This window comes from Xiphias gladius, chromosome 23, assembly GCF_016859285.1.
Source record: "Xiphias gladius isolate SHS-SW01 ecotype Sanya breed wild chromosome 23, ASM1685928v1, whole genome shotgun sequence".
NCBI classification, from domain to species: Eukaryota; Metazoa; Chordata; class Actinopteri; order Istiophoriformes; family Xiphiidae; genus Xiphias; species Xiphias gladius.
The window spans coordinates 20,822,953-20,842,130 of NC_053422.1; the positions used below are offsets into that span (position 1 = coordinate 20,822,953).

Genomic DNA, 19,178 nt, shown 5'->3' on the forward strand with positions numbered 1-19,178 from the left:
AGGGATCACCAGATTATACAGAATATAAAAGGACACCCATGTTTCGTTTTTTTTCCTCTAACCCACTCAATCTGTTCCAGTGTTGCCCCAGATATTTACTTTGTAGAGGTGCAGGGGAGCTAATCCATCTCTTTTGACAATTTAATCCGTCAATCATGCAACGTGGAGGGTCAGATTCTTTTGTTTGCCTCACAAATCTTAAGTTCAAGGCTTCACTCATCAAGTGTCTTCTTTGGGCAGAAAAGTAAAAGCTTTCAGAAGAAGAAAGGAAAGAGCTTTGTCGCCTAATCCTGCAACACAATGCTGCTTTCTGCGATGGGTGTCTTTGCCTTTTATGTTTTTTTTTTTCTTTTTTCTTTTTTGGATTTCTTGTGTTTCTTTATATCAAGGTATTTATGAGTTGTCCCATGGTGCTAACGGAGGCAGGTGGCCAATATGTTTACCTTGGCTCTCAGAGGCACTGTGACACACGAGAGCACACTCATGGGTTTATCATCGTGTTGCCACTCAAGGGGATTATACAAAGACAGAAACAAGGAAGGTTTGTCAGCCTCAGACCTAAAGGAGAACACACACACACACACACACACACACACACACACACACACACACCACACTTACTGGCACACACACCCCGAAAGACTGTAATCCTCCAAAGTAGAGGGGCATTGAGCGCTGCAGAAAATGCGCACACACGCAAACACACAGATTTGGCAACTTGAGCACTTTCTTTTCTTCCTCTCCCCTTCACTCTGCTTCAATTCACCACTCTTATATCTTCAGGAATTAGCTCCCTGCGTGCTGTCTTTCAGGCTGTGTTAGGTAAACAAAATAGTTTTCACTTCAGAGACAAAGTTTCATAATTTCCCAATTGATAATCTTGCTCTTGATGTTGAGGTTTGCCAGGCTGGGTTTTGTTCCTATGACAACAGAGCTGCATTCATCCTCTGATGCTCTCTCTGACTCTTTTGCTATTTTTCTATATTGCAAAGACAGCATGCTGGTCTATTTTAGTGGAGACCCCAGTGAGTTGCCTCAGAACTATGGAGGATGATTATTAAAGATCTGAACACATGGACGCACTCATTTGTAATATGTTTCTCAGGACTTACACTGAAACCATTTGCTCTGCTGCATTTCCCACCTTGACCCTCACCTAACATTAATTCCAACTTTCATCCCTAAACCTAAATTCTAACTCTAAATTAGTCAAAATATCCTTTCAGTAAAGGATTTTCTTCATGTTTCTATCCCTGCGAGGAGATGTGGGCCTTTTAACCGCAGACATACAAGAACGCACACACACACATCTAAACACACACACACACACACACACACACACACACACACACACACACAGCCACAGCCAGTTCTCCCCTTTGCGATAACTCCTACAAAACGCCTGTCATCCTTACTCAGTCATACACAAGCAGGGAGTCAGCGCAAGCCGATGGATCAATTTAGTACAGAAAAGCTGTGGCATCCTTCAAATGTAATGGGCTTTGATGTAGACGCTGAGCTGCATTACAGAACCCCGCTGAAGCCAGAGAAACCTCTTTTCATCTGCCTGCTTCCTATGCAGAGGACGTTGGCATGAAACGTGCCTCACTTCTGCTACGCTCTTTTTTTTTTTCTTCTTGTTCATAGAGTAGTGTAGTTCATGCACACCAGCTTTCCAACATCCTCCTTTACTTTGACTTATTTTTGTTCTTTTTTAGCTGCATGGGGAATAACTACCTCCTCCCAGCTTGTTTCTTATTACTGGCTCTCCCTGTCAGACGGAATCTCACTTTTGACCCAGTCTGTGACACCAACATGATCGCCGTGAGCCTGTATAAAATGGAAAAGCCATGTTCTTATGAGATTTCTTCTCGTTTGTAAAGTATAATTCCATTGGTGTAACACTCTATTATCCTTCCACAGCTACAGACTGCCGCCTGGTGGAAAATTGGTTCATAGCATGTGTTTGCAGACTTGTTTCTGTGTATAGAAAGATTTGTTCACATCTCTTGCCTGTGCTGTTGTGAGGATCACACTTTGCAGTGGCTTCCTCTCATATTACGAATTGGTCGAATTGGATAAATAGTAGTAACTGTTTAAATCTCAACAACTATACATCAGAAAAATACTATTGCAGACATGTGTCCCACAAAATACCAATAAAAATAGCTAACTTTGCTATTGTAACTCCTGTCATTTCTCTGTGACTATAAAACGAAAGCCTTGGCAGTAAATCTAAAAATGTCCTCCAATTGCACATTCACTGGGGATACCCCTTCTATCCAGTCTAATTGTAATTTCTAGCGACAAGAGCAAACTCAAGGCTTCTTTCACTCTGCTGCAGCTGCAGCACTTCGCAGTTCTCTCAGTAATTATAACTGTTTCCATGCCAAAGTCTCTTTCTATGAGTATGTGAGGTATTTTTCACTCCCATAACCCCTCTTCTGTCATTCTGTGAATTGCAATAGGTCCCGTCACTTCCATTTGGCTTGTAGTATCACCTTAATGATCAAAACCTTGGTGGCAAAACATTCAAATCACTCACACAAAACAGGTACATTAAATTGAGATAATGCTTTGAAAAGCTTTATTTATAGTAACATTTAAAAAGTCATCCATGGGGCAAGCAAATAAACAATAATCAGATCAAGACAATTTACTGCTCTGGGCTTGGAGGCAGAGGGATGAATACAAATGAATCAAATAGAAACGGTTTCAGTTTCAGAGGGTTTAGATACACTAGCATGGGGTTATTTTTGCAGAGAATAACAGTCATGTCTTTAGTTTACACACAGCCCACAGAACACTGACCATCAGACCACATAAGCCAAAATTACCTGCAGAGGTGCAGCACGTATTGGAAATATGTCAACCATCATGCTTATCACACCTTCCGGGGTTCACAAGCGAAAGACTCGTTCTCACAGGAAGGCGCTGCTGAGAACGGGATACTTAATGTGCTCTGTGTTCTGTATTAGAGACAATGTGGATTCAGTGCAAAATGTTTTAACTGTGTTGGAGGACATTTTCTGAGAGCTAATTATACCACAACTATGGCTAATGGACGCCTGCCACGGTATAAAAAGGGGCAAAAGCTTTTGAAAGTTGAAGAACCATGACTCCACCGCGATGCACTAACAACACCAAAGTAGAACCTAATAAAAGATTATAGGCAAATTTAACTCTATGTTGAAAAATAGTTCATCAAAAATACGATTGTGAAATTACTGATTTGTCAAATATATTAAGCATTTTAGCCCACTGGTGCAGACATTAAATTCTGTTTAAACAGTAAACCACTATTAGACTGATTGCTGTGATCTACATACATCACCAGTTTATTCAGTGAGTAATAAAAATGATAAACAGAAATATTCATGATTTGAAAAACAGGAAAAAAAAAAATGTGTTAGACACTTCAGCTGAGCATCAGAAAACAAAACACAACAAAATAATTTCACTGTGCAAAAATATGGTTTTCTCTGACAGGAAGTGGGACAAGGGAGTGAAATTCATCTCAGTGGCCATGGACAATAGTCCTGTATTGCTGTCGTGCGTTTAACACGCTTATGAGGCTGGTCATTCAAAAATTCCATGAGAATTTCAATCCCTTTTTGATTTGAGTAATTTTTAATTATATCTGGTAGCAGGAAACTGACCTTTATGATGCATGCTATTTTTATAGGGAAATCTCCAGCATTGGAAACATGTTGTGGTGACTGGCACATTAAAGTCTCAGACTCCGATCTTACTCCCAGATGTCTTCAAAAACTTCAAAATCAATCAACCCGTGTAAAAGAACCCCTTAAGTAAATGTTAGTTTCCAAGGCAGAGTTCAGAGATTAGCCTGTTACTCAGGTAACCAATGCTGCCCCGGTATCCATCAGTCTATCCATTAGTTTGTCCTTCAGTGGGACATTCTTGTGCGTATCAAGTCTCATGGTTACCATGGTTACTTTTATTCTAAGCTAAATATACACAATATCACACTAAACTATACTCTATCTTTAAGTGTGTTTGCTGGATTAACTCTGAGTGTTTAAAAAGTGATATGTTGGCCATGACAAGATGGTACTTCAATGTCAACCATACAAAAGGCATGAGGGTCAGAGCCGAAATTCAGAGCCTGTGATGTAGACAAACATAAACACAGTTACTATTCAGCTAACCATCCCTATAAAACACTTAACATAGAAATATCTATGGCACATTTATCAAAATTAAAAAACAAAACAAAACATACGTTCTGTCTCATTTCACCCACTTGAGCCCGTATTTCTTAGTAAATTAACTACACCAAACACTGCAGCTTTAACATTCTATGGAATGTAGCACTATATCATATCAATAACAATCAATGGAAAAAAAAATCACACAGTTCATCCTCTACGTCGCGGAGAGACTCTAAGGCCTGCAGGTCTCCAGTTGAGTTGGCCCAGGCACTCAGAGGCACCATGACTGGTGTTAGAGGGGCCAAACAGACAGGGAGACACAGTAGGGGGCCAGAGGTAGGGGTTGTGACCTACACATAGCCACTGCAAGGGGACTCAGCCCAAGTCAGACCCTTGGCAAATTATTTTACATCTGTCCCTGCACAAGAGATGTTAAACACTGTGTCTTGCACCTCGAGGGAGTGGACATGACAGTAGCTGTTATCAGTGCTTACACCATGCCATATCTAATACAAAAAAAGAAAAAGAAAAATAATCAGTTAATGAAAATGGCGACTGACAAAAATGACTCCTTCACAGCTGACACACATACATACAGTGCTGCATCCGTACCTGACCATCAACATACATATTCACACAGGTTCAATCTGTAAAACAAAGGCGGTTCACCTGAATTGCCCATTCACTGACCCCATTTCCTCATTTTCAGAATTTCACAGAAAACTTTTTCCACCAGATGATGATGAACAGCATCCAAAGAAAGCAGCGTTCGTTTATTTAAAAAAAAAAAAACAAAAAGACCCTCCTCCAGCTGAGTGACGCTATAAATTATTATTGCAATTTTACTAATACTAAATAGGGATCTTTTAAGATAGCATAAAATAAAAGCAACAGTCAATTGCTTTCAAGGCCAACAGATGCAACTACAATGCAAGTATTACAAGTAGCGGCCTCCAGCAAAAGACAATCACTTCGGGGATCCAAAATGATTACCTTCAACACATGAGCTTTAAGCCCCTCATGTGCGTAATCCTGAAAAATTCTCTATTAACTGTGTTGTGCTATTAATGTTTATTCTCACTGCAAACGTAACTATGTTAATGCAAAGAGTCTGATTTGAATAGACAACACATGACAGTACTAGCACTAGTGCACTATACTGATCTAGCTTAGCTGATGCTGTTGCATGTTCTTCATGTTTGTAGTAATTGGAGAGAAAACAGTGACACCTAGTGTTCATCTCCAGCAATATTAGTTAGAAAATGAACAGATTTGGTTTATCCACAAAAAATAATGAACCACTTTTGATGACCCTAAGTAAGAAGCATCTTTGGTCAACCTTGCAGTTCTTACGGGTAAAGCAAGTACGGTGTGTATTCAGAAACTACTCTGACACGTTAAATTCCCAGGGAAGAGAATGGTGTAAGAAAGATAAAATATGCAAACTCAAACGGCAAAGATCCAACAACAACTGCTCTGTGTTTTGTACTAAAATCACTGTATTTCTGCTTTCGACCAGGTGATTTGGCCTTGAGCTGTGACTTTAAGACTGTCCCTCTACGATTCAGAGTAGTACAAAAAACCCAACCCCCAACTCTGTGTTGTGAGTGCATTCATTGGTTTCACTCCATTTGTCTGTGTGTGCGTATTATTTGACTCTCGGCTAGCTGTGGTCACAGTACCACTGGGCTGTGGGGTCTAGCTCTGAGAGAAGTACTCAAGAACAAGGCGGAGGTGTCCCAAGCGGTCATTGAGTGAGGTCAGTGACAGGACAGTGGTCTGATAGGCAGGGTCCAGCTGGAGGACAGACAGCAGCCACCAGCACCAGGCCGGACCACTGGACGAGGCCTACAAGACAGTTAGAAAGGATTTTGACAGAGACATTTTACCTTTTTTAGCTCCCCATTTTACAAGCACATTGCGAATGTTTTCAATCTCTAAATCTTGTTTTTCTCAACTTCCAACTTGCAAATAATTTCCTTTCATTTTACTGAAAGCTTGCGGCTTGCATAGATCCTATCAGTCTGTTTTTATTAGTGTGACAGTTAATGCTACCTCTGTGCTGTGAGGGAGCTCTGAGTGCACGTTGATGCGAGAAGTCTGCACTACATTACCACAAAACTGAACTTTGATATAAACAAAAGAATACATTATCTTCTCTGGAAAGACTTACCAATCAAAATCTAGTTTGAAATCAATGCAAATTCATTTTTATTCCATACTTAAATTAATGGAACAGTGGCTACCTGGAGCATGGGTGAAAAAAAAAATTGAATAAATTGAAATGAATTAAAAGAAAAACAATGGTAGGCTTTAGTTTGCAGTATTATTAAGTATGCATGATTTGTACTAAATGGACTGAAACGTGCCAATTAGCCACCACCTTTGTTTGATGACTGTGGAAACCTTTAAGTTTACAAAGCCCTAAATAACTAACATTAATAATAAAGATAAATAGTAGAAAAACCAAAGAATTTAACCCTGTTTTTTTAATATTACTATTTTCAGTAAGGAAATTTTACTATTTTCAGTAAGGATCATTTCAGTGGTCGACAACATGACTGGCTACTATGTGACATTCAAAACAGCTGGCAAATAAAAGCTCAGTGGTTCATACATGGTATAGTGGACGTAGTAAGGGAAATGGGATGTTATACAGGTTAAGGGTTACAGCTACTGTCACAATTATATTAAGGCCCCAACCTGAATGTTTTCCTCCTTATCCGGCATGGTGCCGTACTGTCTGTTGATCTGCTCTCGAATGCGGCTGCCCAGGCGCTGGTACCAGTCCTGAGCCTGCTGGTAGACACTGTCATGGAGGTGTTGCAAAAGCTCCAACTCACTACCATCAACCTTCGGAGGGAGAGGACGCAAAGACAGGAGAAAAATATGAGAGACAGAGGGGGGAGAAGAGGTCCAGGGATCAGGTTGTCAAGCAGTAATATTTTCAGTGTGTATCTTCTTTAAGTGTTGGTATAGTTTGTGATTTCAAGATGCTGACCTTCAGGTCCTCCAGGTACTCTATATCAGCAGTGTGGTAGCCATCTCTCTGACCTCTCTTTAGCACCCTGAATCTGCTGCCACCCAAAGTGTCCACATAGGACCGTCCATCAGGAAGCAGCTCCAGACTGAGGATCTCAAGCATACAGCCATAGTCTGCAAACCTGCGGCACATGAGAGAAAAACCATGTATCTTATGTTTGTACAACTTAAAACATATTTGAAAAAAAGGGCATTGTAGTGCAAAGAAGGTTAACTAAATCTGGTTCATTTTGAGCCAGAACTATTCACTTTTTATGTTTTGTGCTTCTTTTCTAGGGACCATCAACATCCTCAGTTTGAAAGAATATTAAGTACATACATTTTATGTGTAATTGGAGAAAAATTTCATATATAAAAAGAATTTTTCAAATAAAGTTTAAAATCACTGTCTACCTGTGATTGATTAAACCTGTGATTGCTTAAAAATCAAACTGCTACACCAAACATAGTGAGCTAGGCAGGGCTACAACCTCCAGTTTATGTCAGGTCATTGCCATTTACGTTACAGTGAAAGGCGGAGCTATTCTCATACATTTTGATGAAACATTTTTTTAAAAGGGGGTAGACTGCAATGCTGTAAATGACGCGAACCTCAATAGAAGGTTTATAAAATTACACAATCAATATACTGATCCGCAGAATTGAAATGTTTAAATATAACATAATATTGCATATTCATTGGAAGTTTTAATATTGTTTTAGATTTAAAATTTACATCCATAATCCTACTGGGAAATTCGATACCACGACAACATATAGCGGGAGGAGCAACAAATATTTGGTGGAGGATGAAGATACACAGCAGATTTCACAGCAGATTGGTGACCATGCTGCTATTTTCCACCCCCTCAGGGCCACATACTGGATGACTGATTTAAGCTTTGCCCGCCGTGCTGCCTGCCTGTGCTGTACCACCGACAATCTCGCCAGGCTCCGCCTAGCCTGCTGTGTGCTTCACAGTTTGGGAGATGTCAAACATGGTCTCTCCATGCCCAGAGAGTCTGGTCTAAATAACTGTAAACACCTGTGTAAATGCACAGGGACTTCAAATCTGGCTATGTTTTTATGTCACTTAAGTTGGCCCATTATTTTCTACCCAAATCCACAATTTTCAAATAAGTACGTTGCTCTGGATAATTGAACAAAATATATATGTTAGAGATAGAAATATGAAAAGTGTTTTACTGTGTTTTGCATACCCTCTTCCGTGCTCATAGCTGCACATGCCAAATTTCTTGGTGCCAGTCTCCATGCAGCGACGCATCATCAGCCGATATCGAGGCTCAAAGATGTGCAGGGGGCAGGGAACACCCGGGTAGGCCACCGTGCAAACAAATATAGGGATGTCCTTAGTAAGACTGCAAAGGAAGAGACACAAGAGGCATCATTGAGAGAGTCTGGACAGAGGCTACAACAAATCCTAAATGTAGGTTGTATTGTGTTCAAATGATAGGTGCCTACTTGGACAGCTCAGCCATCTCAGTATCGTGGACCTGTTTCCTCTCAGCCAACTGTGAGGGGAAAAGGTGGGTCATGATGTCCTGAAGCAGAATTGTGGGGTTGTACTTCCTGTTTTTGAAGTACTGGGAAGAGAAAAGTGAGACAACAGTGTTATTTATCATTGATGTGATCATTTATCACAAGCTAATAGGGGAAGGAGGAACCAGGATGTTCTCTTGGCCTCTAACTTGATGGGAATTTGTTAGCAGGTGAGAGGTGTATGAGAAATCAGTTTTGAATAGTAGAGTGATTCCTACCAAGCTGCCCCAAAGTTTAAACTGGGTAGTGAGATGCATCTCACCTTGCCTGAGCTAAAGTTGATATCTGAAGACCGAAATGTAGTGACAAAAACAAAGCTTTAATATTGAATCAGCTTTTTAAAAGGAGAAGTTCATGAGCTAAAAACAGGGCCTTTTTCCCCATTCAGTTGAAAACAGATGTATGTAGGTGGTTACCTCCTGCAGTGGCTGTTTGCAGAGTGGACAGCGGAGGTTGTGGTCCAGACTCCTCTCGATGCAGTTTTTACAAAAGGTGTGACCGCAGGGAGTTGTGACTGGCTCAAAAAACAACCTTCCGAGAACAGACATAGCTTTAGTAAAAACAGACTATTGGAGGAATATTCATGGTATTCGTACAGTATATACACGTGGTGACTATTTGTGTACATACTCTATGTATGCTAAACATTAACCGGAGAGAAAGGAGAGCTAGAACAGACTCAGCCGGATATATAAATCCACCGCAGACAAGGTTCAGACAGCATACATTATTGATTCGAGCGAGTTGTCCAGGACACTGACCTAATACAGAGAGGGCACTCAAAATCTGACACAGTGAGAACACCCAGAGTTTTCTCTCTACGGTGACTACTTTCACCTGAAAGAGAGAGAGGAGACAAAACACGGGCAGTTTCAAGCTTATGATGAGTTCAGACTACTGAAGAAGAAGAAGTAGCAATTATTATGCAATTTCAAACCATCTTTTGGGTGTTATGGTAAAGCTGTTTGTTGTGACAATGCCAGAGATGATGAGGACAGCAATGATGAAGATGAGAGTCAAATCATAATGAGTGTGTGTCTTGGGTGTGTCGGCGTACCCCTGCCATGCCCATCTTCTTTCCTCATCACCATCTCCTCGTCCTCTTCAGCAGCAGGGAGGAAGGAAACAGCTTGGCAGAGGCTGAGGCAGCACTCAGTACCCGTGTCGTGTTTCACCTTGGGGCCCAAAAGACAAACAGTTGGATCAGTTATGGTTACATTTACATTCTAACACCTCCAAAACCAAGCATTAAAGTGCATTCTCCTAACCAGCTTACCTGGTGTGCCTCTCTCCTCCCTTTACCCTCTCCCTCTTCTCCGAGGGGATGTTTGAGGCCCTCAGGGTGTGTTGGCCCCTGCGGGCCACTGAGGCTGGTAATGGGGCAGGGCTCTTTTAGGTACTCTGACACCACCTGCAGGATGCAGGACACCTCCTCCGGCATAGCCATGCCCTCTGCCTCCAGGATCTGCCATTTAAATCCATGTCACAACACAAATGAGTCACATAAAGGTATTCTGATAAATCTGTTTGTTTTCACCAGTGCTGTGAACTACACGAAATGAAAGAAGGTGATAAAAATTATTGTGAATGGGAACACATTGAAAAATTAAATGTGGATGCAAACAAAAGATTCGTGTTACTTCAAAATGTTTTATATAAAATGCATGTAAGCTATTTTATATTATTTATGATGATTTTATAGTTTCAATGACACAACTGTGAGAGTTTAAAAAAAAGTATAAATACTTCTGCTACTACCACTACCACTACAAATAACAATGGTGATAATGCCAATAAGATAATAAAATATAAGATGGAAGAATAAATTCACACTACAAAAACCCCACACAAACTAAAACTCAACTGAATTTATATATTAAATCACATATGATCTGATTCTAGTTTTCTGTCTAAATGTACGTTAAACAACCCTTCTGATGAGTAGTCAGTAATGTAAACAAACCTTCTTGATCTGGCTCTTTGCAGGAACATAGTCAGCTTGAAGTTTTAGGCAATGGTGGAACTGGATGAGGGCTTCTGTCTGCTGACCCATTTCCAGGAGTACATTCCCTTTACGAAAGAAGCCCTGCACAAACAGAACAGTGCAATCAGCACATCACTGCGAATGACAAGTCTAAAGCATCTCATTGCAGAGAACATAAAAACTCGCAACAGGATCAAAAAGTTTATACAAATGACTTGTCTGTTGCAGTATGATAATAGTTATCTTGTTTTTGCCTACGTTTGCACTGACTGGCATTTGCATCATGTATCATACTGACGTAATGTGAAATTTATAAGTGACATAACACATGTCTGGAAATAAAATGAAACAATATAAATGATTATATGCAAAAGGCAATTCTGCGTTGGCAGTGAGCCGCCCACTGGCACCAAGCGATTAAATGACATTATGACATAAGTAGCTTTTGGCATAACTTTGGGAATGACATAACATCAATAAAAACAGAGAAAAAATAACTCTAAAGGGGTCAGCTTTGCACAAGTTAATATTAAAAAAAAATTAAAAAGGCAGCACCTTTTTCTTTGGTTACATGTGTGAATTGCATCTGCAGTTTAATTCAGCAAAGACTTGCACAGAGGTGAAGTGAAGTGTAATGACAGCTTTAAATTTGTGCTGTTCATTGAAGTACGACAAATTTGTTTGTCCTGTGTGCGGGGAAAGAAAATGCCATAAAAGCAGGACATAATGTATTTAGCCAACACTGTCCTGTCTCTCACCTCGGTCCAGTTGGGACGAAGGCAGCAGAGGTAGTCAAGGTCTTTCAGAGCATCAGAGAAACGCATCAGGCCCCAGTTGGATTCAGCTCTGTATACCCTCAAACTCTGATCATCTGGGACTAAGGATGCAAAAAATAGGAAAGAGTCAGAAAAGGAGAAAGGGACTAGACAAAATTCTTGCAGCACTGCACAACTTTTAAAGAGGTGAGGCCTTAATGCTTAGACTCACCTTTAAATACATTTCTACATAAAAATTTACAAACATGTAATGACAGGTATGAGACAGCGTGCATAACAAAAGGCTCCTCTTTACTTGGAACAAGACAGAAGTCCGTCTAAACGCTTGTGAGCCACAGACCTGTTTTACTGAACTGCTATTGGTGCGGATACTGAACTTCCTGAACAGATCATGCATCTGCAAGACATGACTGATTCCCATCAAATCCTACTTCTTAGTCAGTCATTATAAATTTGCAACAATGCAATTTTTACAAGCTTTCTAAAGAATATAATTAATATCTGCGCTAGTCTAAAACAATGTTATAGGTACAGGATCAGTAGAAAATATTAATTAATAAAGAGTTTAGGTACTGGAACTGGTTTCAGAGGAGAAAAATAATGGCACTGATGTATCCCTATCCAAAACAGAATATGCATGCATTTTTGTCTTTGATGAAGCATCAGGTTTTACTTGTGAACCGGAAAGACCCAACAACCAAAGTTAACCCTGTAACTTGTGTGTGTACATGCTGCTACATAAATGTAGTACATGCACAATCCCGTCCCACTGCAGTGTTGATGTTTGTGTGTGTGAACATACTCAAGGGTCAGAGACTAAGTATTATAAAAAGCCATTGCTCCAAACGAGTCATTACCTTACATAAAAGGCTTTAATTACAGACACAGCCTCAGGTCTTGACAATGCCCACATTATGTAATCATAACAGGGAAAATGACTCAGCCCGAAGTTAAACATCAAATGACAGATGAAAAACAGTTGAATACAAATCTGCCAAGAAATCATTACACAAGTTCCAAGAGTGCTGGAGCTATGAAAACAGCAGTATTTACTTGGCAGAGAATGCAATCATGTAGGTAACTCAACGGTACATTGATTCACCGTAGCGTAAACACTCCTACGATCCCCATGATTCCCTTGACTAGATAAACTTATCTAGGGCAGAAGTTGTCCCTTTTACATTCTCGATGCTGCCTGAAGACAATTAGGAATTACAGCAACAAAGGCAAGTGCAGAACATAAGTAACTGCACAGGTGAAGTAGCAGAAAAGATCCGTTTGTGAGGGTGGCTCTAGGAATCTAAGGCATTCTCTAAGCTATGAAAATATTACACAACATCCTCTTTACATTCCTTTCTATTCTGTACATGGGTTGACTGTAGAAATGTACAGAAAGCCCGCTCCAAACACAGAAATGGTCTCAGCCTTTATCCAGTGTGTTTACCAGAGAGCAGTGCATACTGTGTATGACTAACTAAGACAGAAGGCAAACTGACGCCGGTTGAGTTTTCCCACTGCATCTTTCTTATACTGCACAAAACATTAGTTGAAGTGTTTGTTGTTTTGTCTACATGGTTCAGTATGCACACAGAGGAAAACAAGACTTGCTATAAACCTGACGAGGAAGAGAGAGCATCCGGACACTGATTACTGACCCAGATCTACTTATGGGTCATCAATAGCCTTCGACATAGGATACGCTAAATCCTATGGCATCAGGAACTTGAGACACTACGTTTCCTGTATTTTCAGTCATTACACCTGACTCTCACTACTGTGCCTATATCAACTGTGTTCTGTGAAAGGGACGCACTGTCAGTCACCATCACTGGGAACCAGCCAATACTGTGTCCAGTGCGTAAAAGTTGGACTCCAAACTAGTCTGTCTTCTTGTTTTACCGCAATATGATCCTGGGTAAATGTTGGTTTCTTTTTATCATACAAGCAGCCCTGCGAGCGTCTTGTCAGCAGTGAGCCTAAGTACACATCAGGGAAACTTCTGTGTAGTGTCTGCAGCTGTAATGGTGTCTGGCATGTGTCCCTTACCTAAGTCTAGCCCCTCTTTTGCGATGCGTAAAGCTTCCGTGTAGTCGTTGGCTTTGAGCTTCTCCTGTATATGGCACTTCATTCTAGTCTCGTCGGGGCAGCACTTCTCCACGACACTGATGAGCAAAACGTTGTTCTTCATGCTTTTCACCTCTCTTTGTTTCAACCTCACTTTGCACGCCGGGCACTTGGACGGGAGGCAGCCGCCCACGCACCTCCGGCAGAAAGTGTGACCGCACGACATGGTCACCGGCTCGCACATCAGGAAGAGGCAGAGCGGACACTCCAGCAGATCCATGGCTGGATGGGTTATGTCACCGGCGCAACGTCCCGCGGGGAGAAATGCTGTTTTCTTTCCTCGAAGCAATGTGGACGGAGGAGCTTTTCTGTGTAGTAGTGTTGCATGGACCCTTTAAATAACACACTGACAGACAGCGTCCCCTCTTCTATCACTTCTGCTCGAACCCGACCGGTTTCTGTCCAGCTAGGCTAATGCTAACTTGAGCTCTCGTACGCTCACCTCACAAATGTCCTTTTCGCATAAAACTGACATTATCCATTTCCAGCCTTAACTTAGTCTTTGGTTCGGGACACATGACATCTTCCCTTTTCAAGCAGGTTAATTATATTAAAAAGAAGGCAGCTTCCAGTCCAATGCACCGCTCCGAACTCCATATACGCCACACGACCCAGAACAGAATATTTGCACATTAATATATTTGTTTTTTCTTTTTAGTAGCCCGTGTCCGCCTTTAACCCCTGTAGCGACTTGCGTACGGCCACAAAGCTGGGTTACTGTGTAACACCATGACATTATATAAATAAAGGCCACGTGACGCGGCAGCGCGCCATGCGATTGGATGAACGGGTGGCTTTCCGCCCTGTTGTGAAACCCAAGGATGCCGAGTTTCATAACATAATTCCTGCGACAAAAGTTCTCGGCTTTTTATTCGGTTTAACTAAAACTGCTGGGGGTGGACGTGTTTGCTGACCTCGTGCGTCTTGTCACCGCGGTAATGAAATTCAGCTCATGGGAGCATAAGATGGAAATTACCCTGTCACAGTGTAGGGAATCCCAGCAGAGGATAGCAACAACAGCCAGGGGGCGGGGCGGCAGGATCATGACATCAACCCAGTTATGTCCATTCTCACTTTTCACTTACATACCCTGAAAAATAAGCCAATGTGCACATTTGCATTTCGTAATGCAAAAGAGGCTAACGAGTTCCTGTGGAGGGGATGCTATATGCAGTGTTGGTGATGGGATCTCTTATGTTTTCAGTAAAAAAAAAAAGAGGCTGAAATTGCAGTTTCTGTTGATTAAAAAAAAAAATAAAAAAGGTCATGCGGTTCTAGGCAGGGCAGGACAATGCTGCAGGGCAGAGCTGCGTTGTAGCAAAATCTCTGTGCATCTGTTATACAAGTCAGTGCACGTCAGGTGGAACCTGTGTCTCATGGAAGCCATTAAGGGTCAATGAAATGAGGCTGGAGCCTGCGGCTGGCCAAACACAGACACTTCTAAGATTCACATTATTATAGCCCGTTGCCAGAAGTGGGCCAGTCAGGCAACTGGACAATCAGTGTGAAATACTCGCTTTGTATAGCATGTACATGGACATAAAAAATAAAAATATAAAGTCACAAATTTGCTTCACAGTCTTCCCAAGTGCTATTTACTTATCAGATGTTGGAATAGGTTTTAGTTAAAAACCTGTGTTTAATTCACGCCTAAACATTATTTGTGGTATTATTTTAATGGAAAAACTAGGGAAACTCTCTGCTATACAAGGACAAGACTTGGTTAACACACAATTTTTACTGGATTGATTAATTAATGTACAAATACCTAATTGAAACTGCCTAGTGTCACAGAAGTAGATGTGGTATATTTCAAAATTCAAATGCACCTCCTAAAGATTAGGCTCTGTGTTTCAGTAAGAAAACTAGGATCCTTTTGAGGATGTGTGGTTTAGGTTTTGTAATCAAACAAGTGAACTTCCAGAAGCTTAATACAGACAGCCCGGTATAAGAGCTGAATTTCTTTCTAACAATTGTGTAGAAATAAACCTGCTGGAAGTGACTGTTACACCAACAAGGCTACACAACACTGTTTATATTGTTAAGTGCTTTCATGAAAACCTGAGGTGAAAGGACTTGAGGGAGCGATGAGTGACTGTAACTGCAGTCTATAGTTAACTGACGTCTCCCTGACCACTCTCACTAGATAAGACACATAGTGGCAGGACTTAGATACTTTGAGAATGTAAAAGCTCAATGCATATAATTGATTCAAGCACATAGATTTCTAAGGGATTTGATGCAGTTTCCCTGAAAAAAATTGAAATATTTAAATGAATAACATCGTGTCATTGTGACAACACTGCACTCTTACTGCAAATGGAATTTGTTTGATTGGTTTTATTGCAAAAACGGTACATTGGCACCCCAATTGATCTGTGTATTGTTTAAATTCTTGGAATATATTCACAGGAACTGGTAATAATATCTACATGATAGCTTTTAAATAAAACACCATCCCAGACAGGATTTCAGGCTCTGTGAAAACACAGCAGACTTCTTCAAACTTACACTACATATAACATACAAAAAAAAAAAAAAAAAAAAGTTTAGATGTACAAAAAAGAAACTACTAACATAGAACTCAAGCTATTTCATCAATAATACTGCACATAGCAGCATCCTTGTCCCATATTTTGTCTCTTTTTGAAGTAGGGACGCTCTTGTCCTGCTGACCCACTGCCATGCAGCTGGCACTTGCTTCCTCTACATCCATAGGTTCACTTTTCAGCCTGGGGGCCTGCCCAGAGGAGCAACCGATACTAGCCGCTGCAGATACACTCCTTGTCCCATCACCAGCGCCCTCTGAGCCCTCCATCTGTCGTAAGTCATCAGGTAGGGAGGCGAGACACCCCTGAATCATCTCCACCACCCTCTCCAGATGTTTCTGGAACCTCTCAGCTGTCTCTAGCCTCTGTCTCTTCTGCACCTCCATCATCACCCTCAGTGTCTCCCGGGCTTGATGTGGCCTGTACTCATTTATCAAGTGGTGCATGTGAACAAACAGAAGCTTTAAGTCCTCCAGCTTCTCTTCACGCTTTATACTACCAGGGCTCTTGATAAGGATGTCCAGCAGGTCCAGAAAGTTCACGAGAATGGACATGTTGAGTTTCTTAAGCTCTCGTTTGTGGTCAAACTGCATAGGATGGAGCCTCTCAATTCCTTGGCTCTCCAGAGGCCGAATGATGAGGTCGTCACACTGGAACTGGTTCCCAAACATCATGTAGTTGTCTCGGATGGGTGGGGGTGGCTTGGGAGCCAGACCCTTACGGATGTTTTCGTCTGTATACTCTTTAATGTACTGCATAGGTGGAGGGGGCAGGGCACTAACCTGCTGTGGTTCACCCATGATGCTTACCTGAAACAGTAACAAAAAAAATGTTAATCAGTCTGTTTTCCTTTCCAAGCAAAGCAAAACATGTTCTTCCTTTAATAAATAAGAAATGAGTCAAACTTTGTACACCAATAATGAGTTTAAAAAGCATACCCTGTTTGCTCTGAACAATTTTAACTGTAACACACATAACAAGTTTACATGTAAGGGAAAAGAATAGTAACAGAAGTGTTCTAATCCTTTGCGTAAAAGTAGCAATACAGCCATATAAAAATATGTATTACAAGTATTCAAGATTTAAATGACTAAAAGCACACAAGCGTTACACAAGAGATGTAACACTTCTGTACTATTAGTCAACCTAGTACAGCAAAATGTAGTGTAGTAAGAAGTGTCAGATATACTAGTATTTTTGACACAGAATGGCCACTTTCAGAGTACTGAAAAATGTATTAATGCAGTAATGTGTAAGTAAGCAGTTTTTACTGCTCTGGTCAGCCCAGAGGATTTGTCTAAGGGCATGTACTCCTGGGTATTTTAATTTATAGAAAAGAGAGGTGTTTAAGTAGCTTCTATGATTTGTATGGAAATATATTAATGCGCACAACAACGCGTAGCAACAGCTATCACATAATGGAGTAAAAAGCACCATATTTTTCACTTAAACGTTGTGGAGTAAAATCATTAAGTTGCTCAATTGTAAAACGCTGCTAAAGTAACGTGCCAGTAACGTTACCGTAAAACTGTAGCCTACCTAAATGCAGTTGTTATGTTACAGTACTTAGTTTCCGTTTCTGGAGTAAGTTGTAATGTAGCTTTATTCGTGTGATTGTCGAAGATCGAGGTAACATTTGGTTGCTTTCCCGTAAAAAGTACGTAAGGACAAAGTTAGCTTGCTAGTCGTCTGTGCGGCTGAAGGCTAACATAACAAGCGAGTGACGCTAGCTATGTAAGCAGCCGCCTGCCCGAATAATTGATGAGCAGATATTATTATTTGCCAGCTAAAACCTTTTTTGAGGTTGCTGAATATGTGAGCTCTTCAGTCTACAGACGCAAACGCTAACTGCGTTCAAAGGCAAACATAGTTAGCTAACTAGCAATGTGGCGGCTACTGGGTTAGCAGTAGTGATGCTCAACTCTGCTAAGTAATTTCTTCGTTTCATCAAACTTGAAGCTAACTAACAACACAGGCACATGGCAGGGAGTGATATTTCTACACACCTCTTAAACGAATCCCCAGTTGATGAATATAGATGTTAGATGTAAAATGTAACAGAGGTATATAACCAGACAGTTAGCTAAGCTAAGCCCCTTCCATTCACTGAAATTAACGTTCGTTTCTGTCCCTGTTCCATTGGCTTAACTGTGCGCGTGACGAACAAAATAAACGCTGATTGGTCGTATTTTGTAAACGGTAATACATGGTTTCTTCACAATATCAAGGGTGTTTGTGGTATTTGATACACACTTTAACTTAATTCTTAATTACAGATGATAGACATGCAACTGGAAAAAGTAAGTTTCCGTTTACAGCAGCTATTTTTAGCTTGATGAAAACATTTTTGTCCCCCTTTATGATAAAAAAAAAGTGCATTCTGCTAACCTACAGTAACAAAAATCACCTCATCAACACCTGTTGTTATTGTTATACCATAAGGCTAAACCCAGTGGTGGAAAGTAACTAAGTGCATTTACTCAATTACTGTATTAAATACAGTTTTGAGTTACTTGTACTTTACTTGAGTATTTCCACTTTATACTACATTATACTTCCACTCCACTACATTTCAGTGGGAAATATTGTACTTTCTACTCCACTACATTATTTGTCAGCTGAATTACTTTTAAGATGAAGCTCCACCTCCAGCAGTGACAACAGTAACATGCTGCTTACACACTGATGCTTCAGTATTGACCATCTAATGATGTCATATGTAACAATATATCAGACCAGTACTTTTACTTTAATACTTTAAATACATTTTGCTGCTAATTTTACTTAAGTAGGATTTTTCATGCAGGACTTTTGCTTGTAATTGAGTATTTTTACATGGCTGTATTGATATTTTTTCTCAAATAAAGGATCTGAATACTTGTTCCACCACTGGCTACACCCAAGATTTTTCTAGATAAAACTGCTTTGTATGACCAAAAACATATAAGAGTAACAACAACAGCAATAAAAATGATAATAATAATAATAATAA

General features: G+C 40.5%; 2 protein-coding genes across 2 annotated transcripts; both read right to left on the reverse strand.

Annotated features, from left to right (window-relative positions):
* Nucleotides 1-2,602: 2,602 nt before the first annotated feature.
* lonrf1 (LON peptidase N-terminal domain and ring finger 1) lies at nt 2,603-14,399 on the reverse strand. Its single transcript, XM_040120135.1, has 12 exons — nt 13,560-14,399; nt 11,496-11,614; nt 10,717-10,839; nt 10,030-10,218; nt 9,811-9,928; nt 9,515-9,590; nt 9,170-9,284; nt 8,676-8,797; nt 8,414-8,572; nt 7,174-7,336; nt 6,876-7,025; nt 2,603-6,020 (listed from the first exon to the last, which is right to left on the reverse strand). The coding sequence occupies exons 1-12, from the start codon at nt 13,855-13,857 to the stop codon at nt 5,871-5,873; spliced, it is 1,782 nt and encodes a 593-aa protein (XP_039976069.1). The 5' UTR covers nt 13,858-14,399; the 3' UTR covers nt 2,603-5,870.
* Nucleotides 14,400-15,977: 1,578 nt separating this feature from the next.
* med7 (mediator complex subunit 7) lies at nt 15,978-18,332 on the reverse strand. The gene is made up of 2 exons (XM_040120090.1): nt 18,193-18,332; nt 15,978-16,995 (listed from the first exon to the last, which is right to left on the reverse strand). Exon 2 carries the CDS (start codon nt 16,984-16,986, stop codon nt 16,222-16,224), a length of 765 nt encoding a protein of 254 aa, XP_039976024.1. The 5' UTR covers nt 16,987-16,995; nt 18,193-18,332; the 3' UTR covers nt 15,978-16,221.
* Nucleotides 18,333-19,178: the final 846 nt, after the last annotated feature.